The following is a 23,836-nucleotide window of genomic DNA, read 5'->3' as shown; positions in this document are numbered from 1 at the left end:
GCAATTATGCTTTTAATTGAAGAAATAAAAGGTGCTGCTTTCTGGAATACCAACACAAAACAAGAGACACCTGAAACAGAATGTAGAGACAGTTCTTTGGAACCAGCAACTCCTTTCTATTATCAGATGGCAAAACTTCCTCAGGGAATATAGGGAAGAATGTCTTGATTTTTCAAGGGCATCTTTGTGTTTATTTCCTGTTTGAGGATGATCTTCACAGCAAGAATTTATATTATTAAATGCACTTCAAATGGTACTGAACTACCTAGCAAGATTACCAAATAGCTAGCCACAAAATCCAGCATTAACTGCTAATAACACACTAGTGTGCTCACCACCTGAAGAACAGCTGTGTGCCATGAAGATCATTTTTCTAACTGCATTAGCTGGGCTAATAGGGGATATTATTCTAGAAACCTTACTCCAAATATCTGGCTTCTGAGTAGGAAAAGGAAAACAGATCTCGTCTTTCTACTGAAAGCTCTCGCCTTGCTGTGAACATACTTTTACCAGACTCTCACAATCCTGTTATTTGATTTTTCTTCTTATCTTTCTGGAGCTGTTTCCACTTGCTCTCTGAATAGTGACCTGCTGTAAGCCTATACAGTGCTTCCATTAGCACAACAAACTTCAAAAATCTAAGGAGTTTTGAGGAAAGGATTGCAAACTAGACTGTACCTGCATCATTCATCTCTTGACAGTGTCAAAAGGATAAGACAGCATTCCTGAGCAAGCAGTCACAAACCTAAGCAATGGGAAAGGAAGGCATAAACGGAGTTTGGCTTGGATTTGGCAATAGTCTCTCCAAAATAAAACAAAAATGGAAGCCTGTACAAATTCTTAAAAGTGCAGGTCAAATCCAACAACACTAAGTATAATTTTGACCTGTTAATCTTACTCCAGAATGACTTGGCTCCTCAGTAATAGCTTCTGCTGACCACAAATAACTGTGAAGACAAAACCTGTAACTAACACCAATGTTAGTCCATAAATACATAAAATACCATGACAAAGATTTAAAATGTGCATTTCTGTTTCTCAAAGTTGCCTTGATGGTGTTCTAACACCCAAAATAGAAGGTGTGACATACAGGGATTCCCTGACCTGAAACACCAAAAGCTTGGTACAGGCTGGGAAGCCCCTCTGCCTTTGTGGACAGCCCTGGAGCTCTCATGCAGCAGCACCTGTTATAAAATAAAGTTATGCACACCGTTATGCTTTACAGAAGCCCTTCTCTTTAGTGCAAACTGTTCTGTGTTATGGAAACATTTAACATTATCAAGATTACATGAAAACTGGTAGATCACTGTTTCCTTCACTTATGAAGGAAGCATAAAGAAGAACTCAGGACACAAGGATGGATCAAGACAGTTCATTCAGGTAGTGCTATCTAGTTGCTGAAATGCTTTTAGGTCAAGTAACTGCTACTCCAATTCTGACCTCATTCATCAGAACACTTAAGTCTGAATTCTCTTACCCTCTGTCTAGAAAGAATTTTTTTCTACATGCTTTCACTTCCTCTCCACAGATTCTCACTCAAATTTATTAGATGTGTTACTCATTTCAGCCTTTCCCCATAGTAAAACACTAGCCACAAGCTGTGACAGAGTTAAAATGTCCATATTTAATATCACATCTTTTGAATCACTTTCCATGTGCCACAGGGTAACTACATCCAAGCTCTTGGGATTCTGTACAGGTGCCAGTCTCTGAAGGAAGCACTACAAGCTGTGCACCTTTTTATATGGAAGGTATCAGAAGAATATTAATCAGTTTCAAGTGCAGGGCACAGAAAGCACTAAGTCAAGCAGCTAAGCAAAACCTAATGCGTGCAACCATACTGTCTTCTCCATTTCCTATCCTGCACAAAACATGTAAGAAAGCATCCAAAGACCCTGCACTTCAACAATGGCTATGCTGCTTTGCTAAATGCTGTGTTTCTAAAGAAAATTAATCTTGAGTGCTATTCATGGAATGTTTCTATAATTTCAGTCACAAGCCCATACAGATGTAAGGCATCTGGAAACATTTCTAGGAGACGGAAAGGAGATTTGAAGAACTATAAACACTGTTTACATCATGCATGTTTCACCTTTTCCATTGTAAGGACAAAGAAAACATCAACCTTAAAATCTTAACATACAAAATGACTGTAATTGAAAAAGGAGTGCTTAAGAATTTGCATGCAATACAAGCACATTAATCAAACTTTAATTTGACTGACAGCATTCCTCCGTGCCAGCACCACCAGAAAAAGGCTGTGGCAAGAAAAGTTTCTGGCACAGCAGTAAAAAGCTGTCAGCAAGAGAAAGCACAGAGCACTGGATTCTTGTTTAAATTTGCAAAACTTAACTAAAGAAATCCTAAAACAGATAACCTAAGACAGACACAAATAAAGCAGATTTCCCAGCTATTTTCACATGAAACCAATTAGATCTGAAGAACATACTTTCCATTCTACTGATAGGAATAATTTATATGTAATTTGTTAAATGCCAATATCAACATTTCACATTCCAAGACCAAGATTTCTTGTAATTAATTGCATGGGTGTAGACTTCTGTGTCTTTTTCCAATCAGTCCAAGGTAAGAGCCTTTTCCCAAGTACACAGAATGGCAAGGTAGGGCAGCAGAGCTCAGAAGTGTTATGGCCTTTCTGAGCTACAAACTGTCTCCTTTTCTGGTGCATTGTACAAAACATTTGAAATGCTTTAACTGTCCATAAGGATGTTTCTAGCTTAACATTTAACAAGAGATCACTTCTCAGTATGAAGTATTACTTATTTACAGCAGTAAGATGCATTTTGCTATCTATATTTTTTTCTGACAGTTGCATACTAATGGTTATCAAGAAAATAATGGGGAAAAAATGTCAATGGGACACAATGCAAGAACTACACACATTAGGAAAAAAAAATAAGGCAGCTGTAATTTCACCTGAGTGAAATTAATGAACACAAAGGGGTCTGAGATGAAACTACAGATTAATGCAGCCTCAACTGCGAGAATGTTTATTGAGGGTTTTGACCAAGCCCAGATGTCTAGGTCCATGATTTTTAATATCCATCTTAATGCTTGCAGCATTTACCTCTGAAATAATTACATAGCCTGAATAAAATGTTGAAAATTCTGACTGCAGTTATAAGCAGTTATTTACATGCGTGTCACAGAGTTATTAATCATTAAGTATCCAGCTATGGATTTTATTACCTTCAACAATAAGCTCCATAGTAAGCCATGCTCGCTGTTCCTCTTGTTACAAAATATGCTCATTATAAAATCTTATCAATATAATACCACTAATTACCAGTCATGGTGAGAGAAAGAATTGCACAGCCCTTGATCAGATCTGGTTCCTTCATAAAGCAGAATGAATATGCAAGAGAGTATCTACCCGTTTATCCACCTTTGAAGATGCAAATGCATTTGTATTTGTCCTTGAAAGCAAAGTTCAGAGTCTGCACTGGGAAATACTTTATAAAATTTGCCCCAAATGCCATGCCAAAAGCTGAAAAATCCTATAGAAAAAGAAATGGATCTTTAGAACACTTCCAAAGTGCATACCACACAATTATACAATATTTATCCTATTGGTTTTAGTTTAGTATGAGCTGTAACAAAGGCCCAAAATATTCACTTTCAGGACCTGTATTTTTCAGATACTTGGTGTTGGAATACCAGGGTTTATCCTGAAACCAGTTAGCACAAGAAAAGTCTAAAACTGCACGTGAAACATCCATAATGCTGAGAATGAGGTAAGATCTTTCAACTTCCTTCCTACATTTCTAAGATTAGAGATACCTATGTAAGCTGCAGTCAGGAAACAGAATGGTGTGAAACTGAACTGTAGAAATTGTTTTCCTGAAGGAGCCTGCCCACACATTTTCTTTTCCATAGGGGGTGCTCAGACTCCACATTACAGCAGTGATGAAGGGCTGATACAGCTATGAGACACTTGGTAGGGCTTTTGTAACTGTTCTTCTTCTAAATAAATCCCTATCCCTTTGGACACTAAGATAAATGCTTAAGAACCTAAATGGGGCTGAGGAGGAAGTGCAGGAGCAAGTCTAACGTGGATCATGAGGCAAAAAATCTCTATGGGGATTTTAACAGACATTGGAGACTGCTAAGCAGTGAGCACAAAATGATCTCTGTAATGTACAGCCGTGGTATTTAGTCAAACATTTTCATTTTCTTGTATTACCATAGATGAAGGGAAAGACTCCTTGAAGACAATGAAAACTCAAGCTTGAGTTTTCCTTGGTTGTTTTGATCATGCTTTTCCTATGCATTTACATGAGAAGACAAAGAAACACTGCTTTTGTAAAAGTAACAAAAGGAAAACACTGAGGATATTTCACACTGTCCATAAACACCGACATTTGCTATGACCAAATAAACCTAAAGAAGTACTGCTGGGATATCCCCAGCAGGTCCCTGCTTTGCTCCCTTGCTCCTTGTCCCACTCAGACTCACCTGCAGAAGGCCTGGACCTGGAGCAACAGTTTTTCACTTGCTCAACAGGCACCAGTCCCATGCCATCATGGAGATGGTGGCCCCCACACCACCCACTACTAGGAGAGGGGGGCATAGAGGTCTATGCCCTGCAGGGCAGTCATGGCACACAGCACTAACCCAGCCAGCCCCCCGTCTCTTTCCCTTTCTTCTCAAAAGCACAGGCTGGCAGGCACTGAAATGGCTTTTTTTCCTCAAAAGTTAAAAGCTGGTGGGTACCAGGAGCTCAGGGGACCAGGAGCTGAGCTGCCTCCCTCCCCTGCCTTGCGGCCAGGCCCAGGAACCCTTACATTTGCTTTATGATACATGGATCCCTTCAGAGAGGGCTACCATCCCTGAGCTGGCAGAAAGCTGTCAGAGCCATCAAGAACTTCTCAGAGGCTGCTGTAAGCAGCGGGAACTGGGCCCTCTCCCCCAACAAGCAACTAGAGAATGGAAAACCAGGTAACGGAGTAGCTGTTGGTCATGTTGAGTTATGAGTGAATAAACATATGTGACAAGGAAATGAATTTCACTTGTGTTATTTATACCCATTCCATTGCAGGTCAGAAGTACCACTTCCTTCTAGAATGCTGATAGCATTTATTTCTTTTAATTGCTTTACCTCCTCTACATCTCCTGCCCTCATGACTAATGGAGGCATGAAACATCCTATTTGTTCAAAGTGGTTTAATTGTTGATGGTTTTAAATGCTAACTTTTGTTTCTTGCATTCCCTTGACATAAGTAGTCTTAACCCTGGTGCTCCACTGGTTTGTTGTACACCATGTTGCTTTTCTAAGTTTTTATAAGTAATAATATAAAGGCAAAAGAAATCAATTTATTGTGAGACTCCCATCTCGAATACTGCAGCCAGTTCTGGTGTCCCCATAAGAAGGAGACAGAGTTGTTGGAGTGAGACCTGAGGAGGGCCACAAAGATGATCCAAGGGCTGGAGCACCTCTGCTAGAAGGATAGGCTGAGGGTGCTGGGGTTGTTCAGCCTTGGGAAGACTCATTCATGGGGGATCTTAGAGCTGCGTTCCAGTACCTGAAGGGACCCTACAGAAAGGCTGCAGAATGACTTTTCGTAAGGATGCCTAGCAACAGGACAAGAGGGAATGGTTTTAAGCTGAGGGAGAGTAAGTTTAGACTGGATCTTGGGAAGAAGTTCTTCAGTGTAAGGATGGTGAGACTCTGGAACAGGCTGCCCCAGGAGGTTGTGGATGCCTCCACCCTGGGGGTGTTCAGGGCCAGGCTGGATGAGGCTTTGAGCAGCCAAGTCTAGTTGTGAGGCCTCCCTGCCCACGGCAGAGAGGTTGGAGTAGATGATGTCTACGGTCCTTTTCAATCTGAGCCACTCCCTAAACCTGCTCTATTAAACCTGTTAAAAGCAGTGCAGCAGAGTGCTTGCTTTTCTGTGTTCCTTCCTCCATCTGCAACCAAATCTAGTACTCAAACTCCACATTCTTTTAGCCTTTTAAAAGATGCTGTTCAGATGTCATCCATACTATTAGAACATACGTTGTACCTCTCACATCACTAGATTTACAGATGGGAAACAAATCTAAATCACTGCTGATATAACTCAGGTTTATCTAAGTGAAATAGCGTCTCTCATCTTCTAGGAACCATAAATTCTATCTTGGCTGGTTAACATAACCTGAAATCATATGCTTAAGCTTCAGACCTAGGACTTGTACTGCTTGGAGTTAAAGCAACTATTGAGTGAATCACGACAAGCTGTGAATCACTCTGTGAGAGTGGGCAGTTACAGGCATTTGACTATTTTAGAACTACTCTAAACAGTGTAATTTACTAGTGAAAACAAGATCTAAGACTCCATCAGGAGAGCCTATGGAACTGGATTTGCTTTCCTGCATACTTAAAACTTTTTGATCCCATTGTTTAAAGTGCAACTTTAGTCATGCATTTTATGAAAAGCAATCATGACAAGCAAGTAGAAACAGCAGGAAGGAGAGAAAAATAAAATTCAAAATGCCCTTTTGACAAGGAGCACAATGAAAAGCTATGCAGGTGACCAGAGCTAAATGTGCTGGCTATGTGTAAAAACACTCCCCCAGATTCATCTGTTTTAAAGCACACTTTAAAAAGAACAAAAAATTCAGGAGCAGCTGGTCTGTAGGTCACAAACATTTTAATGATTTGTAGGAAAGCTAAATTGTGTAGAAGAAGTTTCATTTTGTAAACATCTTGCCTTACATGGATGTTGCTCTGTATTTTTTGTAAGAACTAGCTGTAAAGTATAGAAAACCTAGCTAAAGAAATACTGTTTAAATAAACAAAAGAGAAAATAGGCTAACCAAGAAAAGCAGACTAATGCTTTACTGGCCTTTGCCAAAGGCACTATTTTATTAAGAAATGATGAATAAAAAATTAGCTGAGTCCATGCACAGGCCTTAAAAACATCATCCCCTTCCCCCGCCTTGTCCCTCCCATCTTCTTCTGTGCCTTCAAAACTGCTTTTTTACAAATAGAAGTATTATTCATAGTAAAAACTCATGAATTAAAATGCCAACTATACTATTTTGCTTGAGTGTGCAGGAGACCATACTGGCAAAAATGGTTTTGTGTGGCTAAGTGCCATAAATTGGCTAAAAGATTTCTTTCTGTTCTGACTGGAAAAGAAACCCCACAACTTGTCTCTATCATCAGCTATCAGGTTTTCAGAGAGTACTTTGAAGATATCTACTTCAAATTTGACATTGCATATTATACACTGAACAGCAGTACAAATTATGTGATGTTTTCATATAGTAAAGTTATGATCAGGATAAATAAATTGACAATATATAAAAATAAGAACTTTGGTTGTCTTCAGTTGATGAGATCACAAAGCTGATCATCCCTGTGTCATACCACAAGGTAGATCTATTTCTTTTCTGAAAGATATACCATGGGTGGGCGCCACCACTGGGTTAATTACTCTTTATATTGAAGTACATCAAAGAGATGACAACACCCCACAGGATGGTTGAATGTTCAGGAAGTTCATCTATGTAGCTAAGCCAAAGGAAAGTTTGAAGGCCAGTTCAACAGCAGCTTCTGTGACTGAGTCATGAAAGCAGACATAACACTCCTGAGGTTTTGGATGCAGAATGAGTCTCCTGGAGACAAAAAAAAGAAGAAAAATAGAAGAAACAATGGGGAAAAAAAGAAAGACTCATCATCATAGGTGTTAGCTTTTTCTTCTCAATTGTTTGATACATTCTGGTGGCACTTTGCAGTTTCAGCAAGATGTCAGAACAACTGCTGTACAATACAGGTAGCAAATTTCTCCTGCGTTATTTTACTTCTTTCAATACCTCAGATTTTTAAATCTCTGCACAGTTTTCTCAAGAGTGTGTATGGAAAAAGTTCTTCAGGCTTTCAGGATCAGTTTGCATGGTAGTGCTATGTTTGCTGTAATCCAAGTTTCTTGGCTACAAGGTGCAATCAAGGCACTTGGGAGCAAACCCCAGTATTCACAAGTTTACTGATTTTTAAGCTTAGTGCCATCTAGGTATGTACATTCTCACACAACAATCTAATAAGCTCTTTTAGTGTTTCTGTGATGTGCTACTTAAATTTATTCTTAAAGAATATTCTATAAGGAAAACTTTGGGACAAACATTCGTTTGTCTTCAAACTCACCCCACAACCCAGTAACTCATTGTTGGTGGTGGTTTCTTCTGATCGGTCCAGTTATCAGGAGAGCACTCAAACAAAACGCCATGTTCTGTTATCAGATCCTGGTCCTCAGCTGCCTTACTAAATTCTGAAGTCCCACTGCCTGCTTTTTTCATTTTCTGTAAAACAACAAATGAAATATTAGTATAGACTGAAAGATTTTTACATACACACTAGCAAGTTTAAGTATGTGATTTCTTCAGGAATCTCTGAGCAATGACACTGCTGACACTTGGAAGAGAAAACTTGCTTACGTGATTCTCTACTCCACAGTTTTGTTACTTTGGCATCAACTGCCTTTCCCATTCTTATACAACTTGGAGGGAGACATGCTCCCTTTTTTGATTTTCTTTTTTCCCTCCTAGCTGAACACTGTTTCTCTAATAAGACATCTGAGATAAGACATCTTCTTCAAAACAACAACTAAAGGTTTCATCTTTCTTTGTATGCTTCTCTAATTAAGAACAGTGATGGTAAAGCCTGTTGAATAAACTTGGCCAGGGAGGAATTTCTTTTTGTAAATACCCAGATGAAGCACTTTGCTCACTGCATTTCCTTGCTCTTACTCAGTATCAGTGCGTAAGATATACAGAAAATAAAGACACATTCAAGTTTTGATGAGCTTTTAGGGCTATGTTTTGCCCAGAGCCTTTGAATAAGCCTTGCAGAAGTCCCAGTCATTTCTTAACTGAACTCCTGGTACCTGTTTGATGAGGAATCAAACTGCAGGCACTAAAACTACTTTTCTGTCTTAGCTGCCTTGGTGCACAACAGTGCATGAGTCCATGAAAGCCATGGTATCTTTCACCAGAAAGGGGAGGGGATAAAAGGCCCTTTGGAGATCAACACAGGAGGAATTTCAAAATTCCTTCCTTGCTCCTTCCCTACTGAAGTCAAAGGCAGTTCATTACCTTTTTGTAAATGTCACTGTAATAATGAATACCCAAAGCTTCAAATCTTTATTTGCTTTTGGAAGTATGAGAAGTGACATGAGATTATGGAAAGAGGCGTGGAAATCCCTTTGAAATAAATCTTATTTCAAAAAAATAACTAAGCTGGGGCATCTCTGGATCTATCAAGGAGAGTTCTGTTCCAATCAGTGGTTTCAAAGGTGAAGGAGAAGTTTTTTTACAAACTAAGTCAGTCAAGGAACTTCTGTCTGCCATGTGCAGAAGCAGAAACCACATCTCTCAATCTGCCAACAATACTGAAGATACGGTGCTGAAGATCTAGGGCCAACATGCAAAATACCCCAAACTTCTCTAAAAGTCAAACTTTGTTCTGTAGCACATGTTCATCAATTCTTTCTGATTTTCAGAGCAGAGGGAACCCAGCAGCTGCCTACTATACTCCCATCTGAAGAAGCCAGAAAAGCATGTGCTGAGGTAGCCATGGCCAAACCAGAAGCTGAAGTTCTGACTTTCAAGTGTGAGTTTTTCACTTTCTTTGAGCTAGATCTAATAGTAGACTGGTTTCTTTATTCAGTTCTTTGCCTTGAACTATAAGCTATTTAACAGTTGTCAGCATCAGAGGCAATTTGATAAGAAATATTTGTATATGCTCTCTGCTTGCTTTTGAGTTTCCACATCTCCCTGCAGAAGTGCCCAAAATACATGACTCACAGCCAAAGTCTACTCAGCCAAAGCCCAGTGTTACAAGAAGCTGACAAAACAATCCACTAAATTAACCTATTTTTCTAACACTTACAAATTCCTGGATGATTTACAAGGCACATCATTCTAACCAGAAGTGACATCTTCGGTAACTTCAAGAAAACATTAAGAACAATTATACTGCTATTTGCAAACTGTGTTCACTCAATTTGTGCTGCCATTCCCCATTTGTCATTTAATTCGCTTGGACTGTCACTTTAGGAGCTAAAAAATGGAACTGATAGGCAGTATTCCACTTTGGTTTATAGTTAATTATTTCTCTTCTGTTCCAAAATGATAAAACAGGTCACAAAATTAACAGAGATGAAACGTGACCCTAATTTGGTTCATGTCAATAAAAATCAGCTGTGCAGTTAACAATCCAGACTTTTAGCACCACACAGCGTGCACTGGACACAAAATGTCTGATCTGAAGAGAGCATCTCATGGATCTGTTCTTGTACCTATTGTTTAGATCTCTCTGGTGTTACCAGCATCTCACTCCAGATGGATTATGTGAAATAAACAGAAATCTGTAATCTAACAGAAGGCAGTACAGTTGCTGATATTAAACTTGAAAATGGACAGATCTGATCTAAATACGAAATACTCACATAAAGCTCTGGCACCTGGGATCAGACTTCAAGCCAAGCCTAGAACAAGGCTTGAATTAGTATCTTTGTAAAGGGAAAAAAGCCTTACCTGTTCTGGCATCCCACCTAATCTAAACTCCAAGAGATGTGGTAGCATAATTAAAAGGAATTGATCATTATAGCCAGTCTTCTGTTAGACCAATATCCACATGAACAAATGACTACAGACATTAGTGGACAGCCAATGTACAAGCAACCTTGGGTAGCATAAAGATGAAAGGCACTAAGAATGAAAAACTTGCCCACTGTCAGAGGCCCTCTCCAACTCATTGTTCAGACACACTGGCAGCACAGTGAAGGGTGACTGCCCTGTGACTGCTCATATGAAACACTTCCTGTGAAAATAAGGCACCCTAAATTCCCTTCTGCTGTCAATCTGAAATCCCCTCCCAGCAATTAAATGGTTAAAAAAATAATTTCCCTCTTTTGCTCCTTAACAGTTCTTGAACCCAGCACCTAAATCTTTTTGCTAAATGCTGCCCAGGGTGTGGATGATTCCTCCCTGGAGGTGTTCAAGGCCAGGCTGGATGAGGCCTCGAGCAGCCAGTTCTAGCTGATGTGGGGAGGTTGGAATATATGACCTCTTAAGGTCCCTTTCAGCCTGAACCATTCTATGAAATTGCAAACAAGACTCCCAATATGAAACAGACTAAGAAAATACTCTACTGGACACATGGAGTATGTACTGTGTGAGCATTTTTGTTGGGAGAGAGAGCCATCATTTCATACACACTTGGATGGACAGTGAGAAAAAGAACCTGCCCGTAATAGTAAAAATATAAGTAGCTTTAAAAACAACCAGACACATGTAAATGCTCCTGTTAGTGAACTACTTAATAAAGTGAAATACTGAGAATGTAAACAGAAAACAAAGCTTTCATACCTCTTTCCTCATGGACTGCTGAAAAACAGAACGAATCGAGAGACAGCAACGATAGAAATTCTCAATCAGCTGTGGGTGGATGGAGCCACCGAGCCGTGCTACTTCTTTGTGAGTTGGAGTAATAAAGATCCCTTGCATGGTTTCCAGAGATAGGTAGTGGAAGAGGGTATTCTCAGGACCAGATGTCAACCTTAATAAAAGAAAAAAACAGCAAAACCCACAGAAGAATTCACTTAATATTAAAATTATATGGAAAGAAGTTTTAGTTAAACAACACTTCTCTTTCTTACTCCAGAAGCATTTTTCTGGTAACTACAAAACAGCACAAAAAATGATGCAGACAATCAAAAGATGCTTATTTCTACAGCAAGGAAATACTGCTGACTTGGACTGCTCATACATTTGTTTTTAAAAGAAAGAAAAGTTTTTTAATCAGAGCTCAAACAAAAGACCAGAGCAGACTCTGCTGTCACAAGCGACAAATGGGAACTGGGCAGATCATGGCTTCTTGGTCCTTTGTACACCTGGGAGGTACAAGGTGTAGGTGTGGTTCAAAACCTCTTTTATTTGAGCTTCCAAGGTCATATAGATGTGGGACATGTGCAAGTATTCTACTGATATATTCTGGAGAAACAGTCATTTTATCTAACAAAGCTCTCCATCTGAGAGCTTCACTTCTGAGAAACTTTGCATAGAACAGTTTTAACTAGAATAAAATCATGCAGGAACTTCTGCAGTCTGTGCCTTTTCTAAACAACCCCAAACAACACAAGTGGGGCCTTAAAAAGAAATACTTAATGAAAAACAATTTCTTACTTGATAGCATTTAGAAGTTCTGTATCTTTCTCTGAAAGGTTCTTTTTGAGGCTTCCTAAATGAAAGGGGTTTGGTAAGGTATGTTTTTTCCTAGTGGCCTGAAAAACAAGCAGCTGGATGAGGTAACAAAGAAAACATAGCTCATGAAAAAACAGTCAAATCAATAAATCACCTACTCAGGAGAAATAGCATAGCAGTTTTAAAAGGCCCTAACAGTTGCATCAACTTATATACATGTGTTTTATAGCCTATTTTAGACTAAAATGGGGTAGAAGCAGTTGTACAACTGTAGAGCAATCTGTTCTGGCAACTTTTGTTTACACTGTTATTATTTTGGGGATATTTTCCACTTATTTCTGCTTATTCCAAAGCAGCCATATCCCCTTCACTCATGTGAAAAAACCTACATATTTACAAGTAATGATAAAATTTCAGAAGTGATGGCTCTGAGGCTGACCCAAAGCTTCCCAAGGCGGTATAGTTGTTTTCTACTGAATTCAGGAACTAGTACAACTATTCTTACAAGACCCCAAACCCACCAGGACCTTATCACAGAATATGAGGGATTGGAAGGGACCTCCAGAGAGTCCAACTCTCCTGCCAAAGCAGGATCACCTAGGGCAGTGTGCACAGGAACACATCCAGGCGGGCTTTGGAGGTCTTCAGAGAAGGAGACTCCACAACCCCTCTGGACAGCTGGCTCCAGCGCACCGTCACCCTCACTGTAAAGAGGTGTCTCCTCATGTTGAGATGGAACCTCCTGTGTTCTAGCTTGTACCTGTTGTTTCTTGTCCTATCACGGGGTACCACCTAAAAGAGCCTGGCACCTTCCTCTGGATACCCACTCCTCAGATATTTGTAGACATTGATGGGATCCCCTCTCAGCCTTCTCTTCTCAAGACTATCTTTCTTTAAAATCAATTTATCTATTTTTATCAATTATCTTTGTTCTCACACCTGATCTACAGAAGACTGTGGATTACTGCTCTCATCTTCCACAGGAGCTTCATTACCGTGGTCAGGTCCTCCACTGCTTCTTGTAGGGCTTGGCTTACGTGCCGTTAAGGAAGAGTCGCCAAACAGAGTCCTTTTGCTTGCTGGAGTGGTTACTGATTTGGAAGTACTTTGTAGCTTACTTAGGATGGGTGAGGTGGTCAAGATCTCCAGTTTGTCACGTGCAGCAGGAAGGAATGAGTCCGCACAAGCTAAAGGTGGAACAGAAGGAGAATCCAGCCTTTCCTCTATGCTGGCTTCTATGCCTTCCAGTTGAAGTATAGTGGCTTTGACTTGATCTACGTATATACAGTCTGGTCCTGGATTCCCAACAGCTTTTGATGCGCAGCCTCCTGCCTCCAGCAGGACACACAGCATGAAGTGTCTCTGAAAAGATGGAGGTAGCAGCATTAGCCTTTTGTTTCATGTACAGCACATGGTGTATTATATTTATGTCTCATACTTGGGCAAAATACAACACTGTATTTAACATTGCTGCCTCATCTCCAGAGGAGTCAGGGTTTTGTCCTAATTACTTCAGTTAATCATGCAAATGTAAAAGCTACACGTTAGAACGTTTTCAACTGAAGTGACAAGACATAAAAATAAGAATGTATACTTAAACTTTCAAGCTTTGCAAATGTATTAAAAATGCCACCTGCAGAGGTGTTGCATCCCATGAAACAGTTGTAATAGGAATAGTTTGTAAAAATTAGTAAATAAAATGCATGGAAACATTCACAGATTCTCAGATTGCATCAGGCTGGAAGGGACCCTCAAGGGTCATCTTATCCCACCTGCCTTCAGTGGGCAGGGACATCAACTAGATCAGGTTGCTCAGGGCCCCATCAAGTTTGACCTTGAATATCTCCAGGCATGGGGCACCAACCGCATCCCTGGGCAACCTGATCCAGTATTTCACTACTCTCATTTTGAATAACTTCTTCCTTATATCCAACCTAAATCAACCCTGCTGTTGATCTTACTGAACAATGGCAAAACAGAGTATCAGAGAATGAGCATACAGCAAACATGAACTCACCAAGCCAACTATCAGTAAAAAGTATCTTGCTTCAGGTTCCCTGTATCCTGTAAAACTTGAAATGTCACATGGCTGGATGTGGTGCTGTGGAAACACTTCTCGCCATATCACTAACTGACCAATCTTCTGCTCTGCTGCCAAGGGTAACAGACAATAGTGCCGACAATACAAACCTATATCAACAAGGTCTTCCTTTGGCAAGTGAGTGCCAATCAAGTAACCCTTAATACAACACAGAAAAGGAAGTGTATTCAGTAAGAAATACAACACTACCACTTCTCATTTCAGAGTACTTTCCATACAGAGGTATCTATGTTCTACATGCATTGAGACTGTAAAGCTTTCTGGGCAGAAAGCATCTTTTGGTATAGAGCTGGTATACAGGTAATAACCAAGCTTTTGAATCAAAGTACTGAAATATAACATCAGCATATATCAAAGTTATCAAAGGTGAGCTTTAACAGCTTGCAAAACAGCAACAGACTTAAGGTGCTTTAATTCTCATTTAGTTTTCTCTCAAAAACCACTCAGCTTTCACTGGAATTAGTAACACTTCCAGAGAAGACAGACAGTACAACAGTGCCTCTGGCACTAAGGGCATTACAGTTAGTGGTAGATACTCTGCAGTTCCAGTTGTGCTAACAGCTTAGTTTTGTAACACTACCAGCATAAAGAACAATTGCATGATAAAACTTGTTAAAAGATCAGTTTCCTTAAAGCAAAGCTGTTACCTTCCTCTTTATACTACTGAATGCACCATCTACTTTTAATGACAATACATTTACAAATGAGGCCAAGGTGAGGAAAGCTCTCAATCCAATTTTTCAAGCCTTTCATTTAAAGACAGATTCAAAACACATCACCTGTTATCTTTATTAAAAATGGCAAATGAACAAAATAATCCCTGTTAGAATATAACACAGTCTCATCTGAATTTACTCTTATTACACTCTTATTACTGTCTCTCTCCAGTCCTTGGATTGTACACCAGTTTCAAGCAAGCATTTTTATGTAGCTGATTCTCATTCTTAAATTTGCAGAAGACTTTTCTTGAATTAATGAACGTGAATTAGTGTACATCAGCTGTTTTACATTCCTTCTATGAGCTGAACCACAGCAATCTTACCACAGAATTGATGCTTTTGTTCAGTCTGAGGACAGCATTTTCCCCTTAGAATGTCATTCTGACAGGTCTTAAGTTATTATTTGCCATGTCAGATGAAGAACTCAACATGAACTCACCCACCACAAATCACTTCTGAGCATTAATGGTTTCTGTTACATTCTTTGAGTTCTAGGTCTGTTACTATGTATGCACATTTAAAGCACTCATACATCTTCATAATTGTGAGGTTCTGAAAAGAGTTACTCCATGCCTGGGTCAGACTTCTAGATAAATTTCCTCATCTTTAGGCCTTCATGGCTAATATTACCTTGTAGAAGAGACAAGAGCCCATAATCATATATAATCTTCTCATGTTGTAATAATCTTCAGACTGTGGGGGGGAAAAAAAGCATGACTTAACTTTTAAGTCAGATTTTTAATTTACCAAATGCAAGTCCACCAATTCCAGTCAATTTTAATCAATATCTTAACACTTTCATTTTTGACTACTTCTTATCATCAGTAGAGCAGATAATATGAACAGTACCAAGTTTTCATAGTTTCATAGTTTCATTCAGGGTTGAAAGGGACCACAAGGATCATCTAGTTCCAACCCCCCTGCCATGGGCAGGGACACCCTACACTAGATCAGGCTGGCCAGAGCCTCATCCAGCCTGCTCTTAAACACCCCCAGGGACGGGGCCTCGACCACCTCCCCGGACAACCCATTCCAGGGTCTCACCACTGAGTGACTTTTGAGTCACTAAAAAAAAACCCCAACAATTTTCACCTCAAAATAACAACTTGCTATTCAGTTCTTATCTGTCCATGACAGGTAACTCTCAATTGGTTAAAAAAACAAATGGATGAGTTTGAAATCAGTGGGGTTTTTAAGTCCTGAAAATGGCACCAAGGCAAAGAGATACTGTACAGTGCAAACAACAAAAATGTTTACCAGCTCTGCAAAGTCAGCTGCTTCCAGGTCACTCAGTGCTGTGTCAACTTCCACCTGAAATATTTAAGCAGTACATTTTTGTAGAGACTGCCAACACATCAACTTAACACTAACAGCAGTTCACTCTTGTCTTGCCTGTCTCAAAAGATTAGGGTCCACAAGTATAAAGTTAAGGGATAAAAGTTTGCACATGCTTTTTAGTAGCAATATCAACTATCAGGGACACCTCAATTCAGCAGAGGAAAGAAAAATCCTTCTTAATTGCTGTGTATTTCCCTCCTCTTTGAAACGGTAACAGTTCTTTGCTTGTGTGCCTGCTGAACCCACTGTTGGGTATAAAAGAGCTGTCACTCTTACTTTGTGTGCTTTAAAACATTGGGTCTAGAGACTGCCCCTTGAAGGCCAGAGACAGCTCTGAAATCTGGCAAGCTACTGTATCCAACTGAGTTATTAGAAAAATCTTTTTCACAATGGATTTAGGTTTTTGTCTCTATGGAAATTGCCAAAACTTTCTCACACATTTTCTTTGTTCTCCTGCACCACTTTCAGCTTGCCAATTTCTCTGTTAATGTAACTTTTACTAAAACCACTAAAGAACATGACACTGCTTAAAGTTTTGCTCTAGTGCTCTACAAAATCATTTCTTGGGGATGCTTTATTTATCCAAGTGGCTTGGACTGTCCCCCAAGCACTGGGCTTTCTAAGAAAACAGAAAAAACAACAAAACCAAACAGAAATAAACAAAATACCCACAAAAACAAAGAGGGAGAGATCTTTAATCTACTCTGTGCCAGAAGGTCTGTCTGATGAGAAACTTAGCTGCAATCATTTACCAATCATTAAGTCCTGAAAGTTCAAAAGCACGTTCCCATGGGAACAACTGAGCAGTTCCAAACTTAAATAAAGGATCTTGTAGGAAAATGAGTGGTCTGGGGTGGACAGAGCCCTTAGGTCAATTAACACAGTAACAGCAGAAGACACCTGCATCAATTTCCTGGCCTCTTGTACACACAAGTTTTTCTAGAGAGCTCTGAAAATGACATGACCTTGATTTCCTGAGGCAAGGTCAGCCAACGAAGGCCAGGCAGACTGTCACAGAATAAGGCACTGCAGGTATCGTAGTGCTGAGCGCTGGGGCTGCCGCTTGACCTGAGTCTCGCAGGCTGAAGTGCACGCTGGAAGAACAGGTTGAAAAAATGATCCAGGCGAGAAACATTTTCCACCTGGCAAAAGGCACTGAACAAACATGAACTCCAAGTTAGAATAACACTGAGAAACTTGTAGCTTGTTTAAATAACCCTCTGTGCCGCAGAAGTCTCTACAGCACAATACTATGGCTGGATTTTTTTTAAACGTTCATTTTAAACACGTAAACATGACAAAATCCACTAGGCTAACATCCAGGCAGTACCTGCAAACAAAGGAAAAACTACAGCCATATAGTATTACAGCAGGATGTCCTACAGCAACTTGAGACAGTGATCATCTTCATCCTTCTGGAAATGAACATTATTCTTTTTCTTTCTCTACAGCCTTCTCAACTCAACCCTGAATTGAATGCAAGCATATGAGTAGCCTACCTAAGCAATTTTATTTAGGTTACAGTCAGACAGAGAATTTTCTGTGCAATTTCCAACTGCAGAGAAAGACTCTGCCAAGCAAAGCTGAGAAGTCTGGAGTGTTTATTAAAATTACAACACTGATTCATATGCATGTCCTACAGGCTTGAGCACAAAGGGTAACATTTGCAGAGTGCTGCTGTCATCCACAGTGACTTAGGTTATGTGAATGATTTAACCTACTCAAGGACAACACTTTCTGAAGTAAAAAAGACTGTTTAAAAAAATATTGCTGGAGTTAAGACAAACAAAAGGCAGGAAGAACAGAATGATGTTTTTCCAATCATAGAATGGCTGAGATTGGAAGGGACCTTAGAGATTGTCTACTCCAACCTCCCTGCTATGGGCAGGGATACCTATCAACAAGACTCAGCTGTTCAAAGCCTCATCCAACCTGGCCTTGAACACCTCCAGGGAGGACACATCCACAACCTCCCTGAGCAGCCTATTCCAGAGTCCCACCACACTTGTACTGCAGCACTTCTTAAGATCCAGTTTAAACCTGCTCTCCCTCAGCTTAAAACCATTGTTCCCTGTTCTGTTGCTAGACACCCTTATGAAAAGTCCCTCTCCAGCCTTCCTGCAGGTTCCCTTCACATATTGGAAGGCAGCTGTAAGGTCCCCCTGGAGTCTTCTCTCTTTTTGTGTAAGCATAAAGGAACATTCAAAGGAATTCCATGTCAGGATTAAAATTAACACTACTAGCTCTCTTCTTCAGTGAGCATCAATGGAAAATTAGCAACTGAAAGCACTTTTGAAAGAACTCACATGTCTAAAGAACCATACATAAACTTCAAGGTCCTGACAACATCTTCAAGCATGTTCCTCAGCTGAGGAAGCGGAACACTGAAAAATAAAGAACACAGAGCTGTGGTTATAGCATCTTTAACATGAATAAGCATTTTCACTTTCTAAAGAGCTCTATTTTTAACTTGTTTTAGGCCAGAGAATACAAATTGAGGATGTATAATAGGAAACAAAATAAAATTAAAAGGAAAACAAAGCATTTTACTTTACACTCACTTTTCTTCAGGAAGGCCAATTACAAGCAACTTGTCAGATTCTTTCCAGTAAACAACTTGAACTAGTTTTTCGCACAAGAAAAGGGAGGAACTAGAACAAACAAACCAGAAGTACTTCTGTTAACACTTTGAAGTTGTAAAAGACCCCCATCATAAGCCAGAATGATTTATATGTTTTATATGCAAAGTCTCCTGCTCTCATGTATAATCATGTGCATGCAGCTAGGGGAGGTAATTATTCATTGTAACAGAACTCCAAGACTGACTGATTTCAATTCCAAACAGATCACACCAGTAGTAATATTTTCAAGGACACAAATATAAAGGATGAACAATCGCTACTGAAGCACCACAGTTGTCTTCTGCATGATTCAGATGCTCTTTAAAGGTCTTCCTGTCTAGCATTTAACACAGTCAGCTTAGGAAATGAATGCCATTTCAGATCACAGCGAGGTAACCGGGGGTACTAATGAAGGGTCTGAGCACAGCAAAATCTTTTTAGAAGACTCCAAGGGTTATTTGAAGATAATACCAGAGTAAGAAACAGACCTGAACTCTCAGGCTGTCTCCTTTTACAGAAACTCGCCCTATGAAGCTCAGCAATCCCAAAAGGCACAGAACTTTCATTTGAGCCGTTTAGTGGAATAGAACACGAAACAGAATTAGACTCAATGTTCTAATTAGCAGTAAACCATACATTGCACAGCAGATTATCAGATTAAAGGTACTGGTTGCTGCTAAAACTAAGGTCTGTAATGGTCTCAAACACTAAATTTATAGCAACACTTTCTTACTATCATGTAAGGGTGAGGACTCTAGTTTAAGCCTGAAAGATCAGCTTCACTGATTCACTCATACTGTAAAATTGACAGTACTGAATAAAACAATGCTGTCATTTAATTGCTTAAAAAATACCTTAGTATGTCCAGAAAGTTTTTATCCTTCACATAACCAAAGCTGCTTTCCAAACAAAACAAGTGATGGTTTTACAATGCAATTAAGTACAAAGAAACAAACTGCCATCCCAAGCCATACACAATACATGTGCAGACACGATCATAATTTACTCTCCTGATAGGAAAAGCTTCATAGGAGGCCTGGGCATTAGCTATTAAACTTTTTGAAGGGATGAGACAATTCAAGACCAGCAGAAATGCTTTTGTGTCTTAGAATTCAAAAATAAGAAAGTGAGAACCTTAACAGGGAAGGTGAATCTAAGCTATCAAGGATTTCTGTGTTGTTTTCTGATGATACCACAAACATAGTTCACCAAACAACGGATGGATTTGTCTGTTGGATGTTTTTAAAAGCTGGAGATGTCCAAAAATGCTTCTGTATGAGAGAGTCACCCTGGTTTTGTCTAGAACCTGATGCCTGGCCCATGTATGTACTTATCTATACAACAATAAAAGTAGGAATACATTAAATTTCAAACACTTTTACCTGATAATCTGGGTACCAGTAACACTTTCCAGTATGTCAGAGAGTGTGAGAAATATTCCTCTCACACTTTTCAGTTTTTGGGATGCTTCTGATATAGGGTACTGATAAAGAATTTCTTGCTGTGAAGAAAGTTAGCTGTTAGTTCAGTAAAGCAAAAATCAAAATCACCAATTAAGCCCAAGGAAAACAAAACAAGGGAATTTTTTTCCCCTGGCACCTATATGTTTTTTAAACCCCCATGAAAGGTTCTATCACATTTTCTGCCAAATCATGATGGGCCAGAAATAACGCATGGAGTACTAAGCACATCAAATGCAAAGAGTATAATAAATTATCTTTCTCCTCCAACACAAGAAATGCAGACACGATTAACTTTCCCATTTATGTCACTAAGCACATCCCTCCAGTGCCAACAGCAGTCAGAAAATTTTCCCTCATCGTGATTAAAAGGCGGCAGACTTTCAGTACAGAAGGACCTGACAAACTCTTTATTCTTACCCAGTTTAATTAGCTCTATTTTCAAATACTCATTAGTGACAAGGATTTTTTGCTTGAATCAATCCCTCAGCTGGAAAAAAAACTCTGCCATTTTCTAATTACAGCATGGCAAAGAACTAGAAAGAGCCTTTTTTTCCCCCCCCTTCACTATGAACTGGAGCCTTCACACAAAATTCATTTGAGAATTATCTGTGCGCTTTCCCAGGGAAAGAAAAGACAACTGTAACGAAAGGTCATAGCTGTATCACATCTATATATTAATGAGTTAGCAATGCTCAGCACAAACCACCACCCAAGTTCAGCTGTCTTCAAAGCAAGGTGAAAGTTCATAGGCCAGTAACAATAGAATTAATAAATGAGAAGTAGCTCATTTCTTACAAATGTAAACCCTCTTCCAACCCCCAAACCTGGAGAGACTCTCTAAACTATTGGCTTAGTGAACAGCTTCCCTTTTCTATTTTACTGATTTCTCAAACTGAACCTAAATAAGAGTTTTGAAAAATGAGTTAGTGCAGTCTTGACAACATTAAAAATGGCTAAAAGAAATTCAGTCCAAATGATGCTGACCAGGTAAAAATCTCTGATCTTCAAACCCAGTGCACTGACAGTAGGGGATTTTATTTGCAGCTTTCATAAGATTAAAAAAGAAACAGGAAATAAAGGACAACCATGACTTCTTAGAGATTAACATAGAAATCATAAAAACAAGGAGGAATGCTACAGGATGTGCAAGTCAGTGTCAGTATGAGCCAAGCTGTGAGCAGCTACTCAGCAGTGCCTGCTTTGCCAGGATGTTCAACACATGCTTCCAGTAACACTATCAGGTAGGAGGAATATGAACACAACTCCTTTTAGGACATGGCATCACCAGTATCAGTTCCAACACAAAGATGTTCTAGCTGTATGCTGGTACAAATAGCAGATGTTATCATCATCATACCCACCCTGATCTAAACCATGAAACCGACAAGTTCTACCTTACTCACTGAAACCATTACCACATGGGACACTCCCCACATGCATACAGACATTCCAAATGACTCCCAGTACTGCTTTCCTTTAGAGCTGACAGACCTTACAAGTTTCACAGCTCATTCATTCTATTTTTGGGTGCCAAAAGCCCACAAGTGAAAGCATTAGCTACTAGTTCTAGCTGCCATTGTTTACACGGATGCCATCTGCACCTCCTTTGGAGATGGGTAAAGAAGCTTGGTAAAGGATCATTACTGTTTATTGTGCAATATGGCATAGGTGTTTAATAACCTCACTGCTATTTTGAACTGCAGCTGTAAACTTAATCTGGAACAGTACATCTTCAGGAGAAATGTGGCTTACTGTTCACCAAATGAAACTAAATACAAATGCCTTGAAGAAGGCAACATTCTTTTGTTAGGAATCTTAACAAAAAAGCTTGGTTACATCAGCAAAGTGGCTCTCAAAATCAGAGACTAGGGGCCACATAACTGCCAAGACTTCTCAGGAAACAATTCTTCCATGGTATGAAGGGAGAACAAGTGCATTACAATCCCTCTTTTTACCTCTGCTCAACATTCAGGGTTAATCCTCTTTCTTGGGAGAGTGTAAAGAAATAATGGGGCAAGAAAGCAGTACTCCATTTACTCTGAAGTGCAGGACTTGTAACTAGATATTTGCATATCTATTCTACCAACAGAGGAGTCACAGGCCCTGGATTAAACTTTTCTTTTAGTATTTCATAAAGTTTGTATAAGTGATCAAGAAAACATTGGCCTTAAAGTCTGCAGCAACTGTCCATAGCTTTTCTTATAGTCTTGGACAACACAAGTGAAGAAATAAAGAACTATTTGCAATAAGTGAGTGAACCTTGAGAAAGCATCTTGTGTTTATTTGAAAAAACAAAGGAAAAAAAGAAGAAAAAAGAAGAGACACTTATATAAACTAAAGTTTTGCTGAAGGTACCTTCCATGAAAAAATGTAGTCTCTTAAATAGGCCTGGCAAGAACTGAAAATCAAAGCTCAGTGTCAGTATGCTTCATTGTGTATTACAGCAAGATACATACCTTAAAAAAATATATTAAAAGAGCATAATTCATATTACAAACTCAAGTGCTCCAGAATGATGAAGTACTGGATTTTTGGGTGCCTAATAGCCCTTCCTTATCCATACCCATCAGCCCATCTCGTCCTGGGCAAATATAATGCTTCAAGATGCCAGCCTATGCATGTACAAAAGGGCTGAGTTCAAGTTGCCCCAGTGGCCATAAATCTGTCATTTCCTAACTTTCAAGCACTTAACTCTGCAAACCTCACAACATTTTTAGCATGGTATTATGATACCATGTAATTTTCTACAGTTCTTGTCCCCAGTCCCTTCTACAGGCAATAACCTCCATTATGTGTAGCTGTCATATTTCACTGTACTACACATCACCAACAGAGCACTACAGACTTCCAGCAGTTGAAAAATAACATTAAAAACATAAAGACATGTCAGAAAAGGGATGGAGCATCAACTGGATCCAAGGATTAATTTCACGGGAGAGAAAACAAACACTTTCTTCTGCTCCCCACTCCATCACTGTCCCACTGTCCCAGCCCCTGGCAAACTAGCACTGATTCAATGTCTCTGCATCACAGATAATCTGAACCATGGGGGCACTGTGCTGTATCTAAGGAGCATTCACAGAAAGGGAAAAGAGTCCTTTTCCAAATATCTCTTCCTAAAATGTCCACTTTGTCCATTTGTCACTTTCAGATCAGGCAAAAGGCCAAATTCCGCTCTCCACTGTTCTGTGTCTTCCCTGTGTTCTGAGTGGAGTATCTGTGGCTATGGCTACATCATGAATAACATCTGCACAGACTTACAGAGAGTTATACATCCACTGGCAAAACAATTTTCTGAGGAACACAGAAAGGAAAGAGATGTGAAAGGAAGCTTTACAAGACAAAGCAAAAGTACTTCAGTAGCTCAAAAATGTTGCTCAGGCAAGAATC

At 39.5% G+C, this 23,836-nt stretch overlaps 1 protein-coding gene across 2 annotated transcripts in view; it reads right to left on the bottom strand.

Annotated features, from left to right (window-relative positions):
* Nucleotides 1-6,633: 6,633 nt before the first annotated feature.
* The window catches only part of INTU (inturned planar cell polarity protein), a 44,230-nt gene continuing 27,027 nt past the window's right edge, over nt 6,634-23,836 (bottom strand). For both annotated transcript variants that reach the window (XM_068167583.1, XM_068167582.1), the window contains exons 5-16: nt 20,366-20,484; nt 18,924-19,013; nt 18,669-18,746; nt 17,328-17,517; nt 16,282-16,335; nt 15,655-15,717; nt 14,222-14,443; nt 13,144-13,566; nt 12,187-12,284; nt 11,371-11,560; nt 8,147-8,301; nt 6,634-7,620 (exon numbers count right to left, since the gene is read on the bottom strand). In XM_068167583.1, coding sequence (XP_068023684.1) covers nt 7,509-7,620; nt 8,147-8,301; nt 11,371-11,560; nt 12,187-12,284; nt 13,144-13,566; nt 14,222-14,443; nt 15,655-15,717; nt 16,282-16,335; nt 17,328-17,517; nt 18,669-18,746; nt 18,924-19,013; nt 20,366-20,484 — 1,794 coding nt within the window. In that variant the 3' untranslated portion in view covers nt 6,634-7,508. The remainder of the gene's footprint in view (nt 7,621-8,146; nt 8,302-11,370; nt 11,561-12,186; nt 12,285-13,143; nt 13,567-14,221; nt 14,444-15,654; nt 15,718-16,281; nt 16,336-17,327; nt 17,518-18,668; nt 18,747-18,923; nt 19,014-20,365; nt 20,485-23,836) is intronic.

This window comes from Melanerpes formicivorus, unplaced genomic scaffold, assembly GCF_026170545.1.
Source record: "Melanerpes formicivorus ecotype bairdi unplaced genomic scaffold, bMelFor1.0.p_v2 SCAF_120, whole genome shotgun sequence".
In the NCBI taxonomy this organism is placed as follows: domain Eukaryota; kingdom Metazoa; phylum Chordata; class Aves; order Piciformes; family Picidae; genus Melanerpes; species Melanerpes formicivorus.
Note: the sequence above shows the minus strand (reverse complement) of the source record. Positions and strands in the feature narration are given on the sequence as shown.